General features: G+C 43.0%; 1 protein-coding gene across 1 annotated transcript in view; it reads right to left on the bottom strand.

Moving 5' to 3' along the window:
• Positions 1-381: 381 nt before the first annotated feature.
• Positions 382-6,774, bottom strand: part of CACNG2 (calcium voltage-gated channel auxiliary subunit gamma 2) — a 93,308-nt gene continuing 86,915 nt past the window's right edge. Inside the window, exons 3-4 of the mRNA XM_044679126.1 lie at positions 2,718-2,858; positions 382-917 (exon numbers count right to left, since the gene is read on the bottom strand). Of these exons, the coding sequence (XP_044535061.1) occupies positions 382-917; positions 2,718-2,858 (677 nt within the window). The remainder of the gene's footprint in view (positions 918-2,717; positions 2,859-6,774) is intronic.

Raw genomic sequence — 6,774 nt, 5'->3', positions numbered from 1 at the left:
TTCCCTTGTTTTTTATTTGTTTTTATTAAATGTTAAAATAATGGTACATGGGAAATCATGCATTTTCTTTAAATTTATTTTCTATTTTTTCTCTTTTTTAATCTCTCTTGCTTTTAAAATGTTTTTTTCTCTTTTTTCCCACATTTTTCCTGTTGTTTCTCTTCTTTTTGTTTTTGTATTTTTTTTTGTTGTTGACTTATTTTTTTTTCTTTTTTTCTTTTTTTTCCTTTTTTGCTTTTGGAAGATTTCCCCTTGGTTGGTTTTGTTCCCCCCCCAAACCCCCCCACCCCTCTTTTTCCACCCCCACTGACCCTAGCCTGGCCCGGCCTATTCCCCTGGCCTCCTTCCCCTGGCCCCTACTTGGAGCTCTGGGCCTTGGCTTCATACAGGGGTGGTACGGCGGTTGGCTGTGTTGGTGTGGATAGAGTCCTTGTTCTCTTTCTGGATACAGTTGTGAACTTGGAGGAAGCTATTATCCCTGTCGGAGTTGTACGTGGCGGTGGGGGTGGTGGCGGCCTTCAGGGGGTCCCTAGTTAGGGTGTACATCGAGATCTCTGTGGAAGGCAGGGTGTTGAACCCTTTGATGCCCACGGGAGAAGCATCCCTGGAGTGGGAAGGCTCGGTGGAGCGGGAGCTTGAGCGACTTCGTCTCTGGTAGCGGTAGCGGTAGCTGGGGATGCGGGTGATGGCGGAGGACTGGAGGTAGTCCGTGGCACGGGCATTGGCTCGAAGCTGTTTGTGCCGGTCAATAAACATGTGGACAGCCAACACTCCCACCATCTCGGCAATGATGAAGGACAGGGCCCCAAAGTAAAAGGACCAGCCATAAGAGTAGCTATTTTTCTTGGAGTCACTCTTGGAAGGGTCTCCAGCGTTGGCTGATATGTACACAATGATGCCAATTATATTACTCAGACCTATGGGGAAGGTAATGGGGAGGAAAGAGGGAGGAAGAAGAAGGCTCATTAGTTTCCAAGGAGTGATGGATAGCAGCTGGTGCATACTGGCAGCATTAGAAGGATTTGTTGAAGGACCCTCATTTTACAGAGAAGGAAACTGAGGTTTAAGAGATTAAGCAATGTTTCCAAGGTAAGAAAGGTAGTGGAGATCCTATGACCAAAGCTGGAACAGACCTCAAAAGACATCTAGACCTACCTTCTGTATTTTGTAGAAATTGAGACTCTGAGACCAAAGAAAAGGGAATGGCTTACCACTATCACAGAATTGTTGATCATGGCCCTTGAGGTACAACAAGTCTCCAGGGACATCTAGTCCAACCCCCTCATTTTACATCGAAGAAAATGAATCCCAAGATTTGTCCAAGTTTACTCAGGGAATTGCTCTCTCTCCTCGATTCCATCTCTGGGGATTCTTAGGGCTCCTCAGAACATAGCCAGGTGCTGGTTCTTCCATGAAGCTTTTATTTAAGAACTACCTACTATGGGCCAGGCCTTGTGCTAAGGGCTGGGAAGACTTCTGTCACTGTCATGGAGGCCAAGTTGTATACATAATAGATGATGAACAAACATGGGAAGAGTTGCCATGATGCAGAGGAAAAAGTATTGAATGTGGAGTCCAGAAGACCTAAGTTTAAATCCTGTCTCAGATACTAGCTTTGTGACCTTGAAGAAGTCTCTTTACCTCGGTCAGATTCTTTGTTTCTAAAGTAAGAGGATTGAACTTGAAGGTCATTTCCAGCTCTAAGTTTATGAACCTATGACTAGATAGTTAATCTTTCAAAGTCCCATTAATCTCTGACATTCCCTGTTCTAAAGCCCTTCATAGTTCTGACCGTCCATGTTCTAATAGTCCCTCTCAGCTCTGACATTCCCTGTTCTCAGGCCCTTCCAGCTCTGACCTTTTTTGTTCTAAGGCCTCTCTCAACTCTATATCTTTTGATCCTATGGTTGACTTTATTAATTCAGGTAGTTGAACTCTTCTCAAATGGCAATTGGGTATAAATAAGAAGTGGAAATAAATATGGACTTGTAGGCCCTTTTCTTTAAAATAATTTCTTCTTTTTTTTTATTATGGACTTAATCAGAACAAATAGTAATATTTCAATGTGCAAAAAAACTTGTGTTCCACACTGAACCACTGCTTTTTACATGTAGATTACATTGAACAAAATGGCCCCGTTTGTGTCTTTTCCTGAAGATCTTTTTGTTTTCTGATATATTTTTCAATGTTTTATTGATGCCCTTCCTTCTTCCTTTTTTCCCTCTCTTCTTCCTCCCTCCCTCCCTTCTTTTGTTCCTCCCTCCCTCCCTTCTTTCCTTCCTTCCTTCCTTCCTTCCTTCCTTCCTTCCTTCCTTCCTTCCTTCCTTCCTTCCTTCCTTCCTTCCTTCCTTCCTTCCTTCCTTCCTTCCTCTGGATGTCTAATGGTTGACACACATAGAGTCAGCCAGCCAGCTTGGTGGAAGCCATTCAACACAATGAGGTGTACTTCTTTGTCTCCCCCTCTTCCTCCCCCACCAAATTCTGTCACTACTTCCTACTCTCAGAAAGCTTGCTCTTCATTGGATAAAGAAACCAGAGAGCCAGGTGTTTCCAGTTATGGGGTGATACCCCTCAGCCCCACCATCATTGTTCCCAAGGCCCCATTCCTCCACCTTCTTTCTCCCTCATTGCCTTGGTCATCTCTGCACACTTACTTTCTCCCCAAATTCAGACCCCCTCTGGCCACAGAGCTTCTCACTCTGCCATCATCCCTTTACCTGCAGACACGAAGAAGATGCCAGCACTCAGGATGATGTTATGACGGGTTTTGTAGAACTCGCTGGCTGCGATGCAGAGACCCCCCATGAAAAGCAGAATCACACTCAGGATGGGGAAGATACTGGAGGCTCTCACAGCCCCTGTGAGAAAGAGGGGGTGGGAGGAGAGAGAGAACAGCAAGTTGGTAGGAGACTCCAAGTACATAGAAATAGGGGGAGAAAACAGGGAGCTGGAGAGAGTAAGGGGTAACAATGAGGGAGAGAGAAGAAAAGAACCAGAAAGAAGGAGAACCAAAAATATTGGGAAGAGAAGAAATCAGAAGATGGGAGGAGGAAAGGCTAAGAAGTGAGATTAGAGAGGGAAATAGTGACGAGAAGGAGAGTAGAGCAACAGCAGCAGCTCCCAGGGGAGGGAGAGGACAGAGTGCTGCTGACAGACTTCACTTCTGCCCACATTGACATGATAGAAGGCAGCCTGATTGTGCAGAGAAAAAAACATGAGGTTATTCGTGAAGTAGGTTGGGGTAAGGACGGAGAAAATCAGGAGAGGCTAGATAGAGAGATCTGTTGCAGCAACATTTTCTTCCACAAATTTTCAAATTGATAAAGGCTGGTTCTTTGCTCCTCCAGTTAAGGCTTATAATTAGATCTTTTCCAATGATGCTGGCCATTCATTTATTCATTTCTTCTAGAGGTTCTTATTCTGAAGGCAGTGAAGATGTTTGAAAACATTTTGATAGCTGTAATTCAATAGAACTGGTTTCCCTTGTAATCCTGTAGTTTTTATTTTATTCATTAAAAAATCATGATTCTGGAACAAAGCCCACAAACTTTCCAAGAAGGGCTCCATGTAATACAAAAGATTTAGAGTTTCAGCTTTATTAATGAATGAATCAATATGGATAACTTATGGGTAAATATTTAATATTTATTTATGAGCATTTGGGTGGTATAGAAGATAGATGATTGGATTCAGAGTCAGGAACACCTGAATTTGAATCCTGCCTCAATCACTGACTAGCTGTGTAACCTTTGTACAAGTCACTTGAACTCTCCGGGCTTCAGTTTATTCATCTATAAAATAATGAAAATAATGGCACATAACTCCCATGGTTTTGTGAAGATCAAATGAGATAGACCATATTTGTAAAGTGTTTTACAAACCTTGCTATTATTACTTTTTTTTTTAACCTGTACTTTTCTTCTTGGAATCAATACTGTATATTCGGTCCAAGACAGAAGATTCTTGGGGCTAGGCAACGGGGGTTAAGTGATTTGCCCAGGGTCACATAGCTAGGACTTGCTATTATTTATCAATAATAGGTTTGATTGAAAACTTCTGTTTTTATATAACCTACATTTCTCAGTGAATCTCCCTGTCTTTCCCAGAAAGCCATTTCTTATAATAACTAATTTTAAAAGGGGGGTAGGTGGAGTTTCACAAAAACTAACATACTGATGAGGTCTGAATTATTTGTAGTGCTCCATACCCACAGTTCCCCATATTTGCAAAGAATTGCAAGGAGTTACCTTGTCATATTTCTTCTTTGGGGCTATTTAATCCCAAATAATTTTGAGTCATTTAATTTTCATTGATTTGCCAGTAAGCATTATTAAGCACCTGCTGGGTTTGATTCCCTCTGTTGTTCAATACCAATGTGACCTTGGGCAAACTTTTCTATCACTAGGCTTCCCTTCCTTAATCAGTAAAACATAAAAGTTAGTCTATTTAAGTTCAGCTTTAGAGCTGAGCTGATGTTCCTACCATGTTCAAGGCTCAGTGCTAGGCATCGTGAGGTGATCCAGGGATACCCATATTTCTGTACAGCTTTGGGGTTTACAAAGTCTTCTTCCTGTAACCAGGATCTGAGGTACATTTTATAAACATTATTATACCCATTTGACCAAGGGGGAAGTAGTTGAAAGAGGTAGAATTTGAATCCAGGTCTTCTGACTACTATCCACACTGCCTTTCCAGTCAGCATCATTTCTTTCTTCTACAGAAGGGAAGAATAGCAGCAATATCCACTGTTATGTCCTTTCTTGCTCATGCCCAGTGCTCAGATCACAGGTCCCATTAGGGAGACTATTCTTTTAAAGTAAGTGACTTCCTTGGCGAGGCAATACTTCTCTCTGGTCCCCCCTTCCTCTCCCCTTGCCTTCCACTGTAGCAGCTTTAATTCATAGCATCACCAGCAGGCCCTGCAGGAAAACTGATCCCCAACCACTCAGAAAAGGGAAATGACATTATAAATAAAGAGGAGAAAGGAGAACTTTCTAAGGGTCAAGAAGCAGCTTTTCTGATGAACAGGGTAGGAGGAATGAACCCAGGCTTCCTTCCCAGAAGGCTGGGCTCCTTTCTCTCCACACGTGCAACAGAAAGGGTCTTAGAACGACCTATATCATCACCTCTTCCCAGGAGGGACAGCTGTGCCAATTCCAGGAGGCTGGGGTCAGTCTAAGAGCCCCTGGGTTTGGATCTTGGCTCAGTGACTCACTCTGATTGACTGTGAGTAAGTCACCATCCCTCCCTGGGAAGGTGGACTCAGTGATCTCTAAGGACTTTCCTTGTTCTTGGATCCAAGGATCTTAGGGTTCAGCCTAATTCTGTAAACACAGCTGATGTAGTATCCTAAACAAATGGTATCCTAAACAAAATGGGGCTCACTAAGAAGGCAGATCAGGAAGTGAAAATGAAGACAGTGAAGGAAGAGCTAAGAGGAAAAGAGATGTACATAGAGAGGGTAATGGGGAGACAGAAAGAGAGAGAAGAGAGGGAAGAAAGGAAAGAGAGAAGAGAGGAGAGACAGGGAGACAAATTCAGAGGACAGAAGGAGGAGAGAGACGAAGAGACAGAGATAGACAGAGAGACAAAGAGACAGAACTACAGAGGACAGAAGGAGGAAAGAGATGGGGAGACAGAGACCAAAAGAGATAGAGACAGAGACAGAAAGAGATAGAGACGGAGATGCAGAGAGATAGAGAGACAGAAAGACAGAGATAGTAAGATGACAGACAAAGAGAAAGACAGAGAGAGAGAGAGAATCAGCGAAAAGTAAATATTTAAGAGCTATAGCAGTGATAGATGGGAGGTATGATAGAATTTTTGATACAATGTAAAGTATAGAAACCAACTGAAGAATAAGAACAGATGCTTATTCCAGGACAGTTCAGCAAAAGGTTAGGTCAAGGGCCAGCTAGATGACTCAGTAGATAGAGAGCCAGGCTTGGAGGGAGGTCCTGGGTTCAAATTTGACCTCAGATACTTCCCAGCTGTGTGACCCTGGGTAAGTCCCTTAACCCCCATTGCCTAGCCCAGTGGTTCCCAAAATTTTTTGGCCTACCGCCACCTTTCCAGAAAATATATTACTTAGCCCCTTGGAAATTAATTTTAAAAAAATTTAATAGCAATTAATAGGAAAGATAAATGCACCTGTGGCCATCACCGCCTCCCTGGATCACTGCAGCACCCACCAAGGGGCGGTGGCACCCACTTTGGGAATCACTGGCCTAGCCCTTACTACTTTTCTGCCTTAGAACCAATACACAGTATTGATTCTAAGATGGGTGGTAAAGATTTTAAAAAAAAAAAAAAGGAGGAGCATTATGTCATTTCCACCAGAAAAAGATTCTGCTTGCCCAAGAAGAAAAATGAGAGATGCTGGGATCATAGGTATAAACCTGAAAGAAGCCTCTAAAACTTTCTAGTTCAATCTGGGCAAAGAAACTCAAGGAAGAAAAGACTTGCTCAAAGATACCCAGGTAATATAGGAAAGAATCAGGATTTGAACCCAGATCCTATAATTCCAGAGCCAGAGCTCCTTCCATGTTCCCAAGCTGCCTGCCAAAGACTAGGTCCTGAGTCTAAGAAATGCAGGTCTGGGAGAAGGATGACCTTGAAACATCTCATCCCATGTCATCGCTCTCTCCTCACCCATGACATTCTTCCCCTTTTTCTGCTCTATCCATGCAGTATTCAGGCTGTCTCCTCCATCTCTCTCCATCCCTGCTTCTCAACATCCTGTGGCTTTTTCAGCTCCTGTAGTGGCTTTTTCAT

The sequence above is a fragment of the Gracilinanus agilis genome, chromosome 5 (genome assembly GCF_016433145.1).
Source record: "Gracilinanus agilis isolate LMUSP501 chromosome 5, AgileGrace, whole genome shotgun sequence".
Lineage (NCBI taxonomy): Eukaryota > Metazoa > Chordata > Mammalia > Didelphimorphia > Didelphidae > Gracilinanus > Gracilinanus agilis.
Note: the sequence above shows the minus strand (reverse complement) of the source record. Positions and strands in the feature narration are given on the sequence as shown.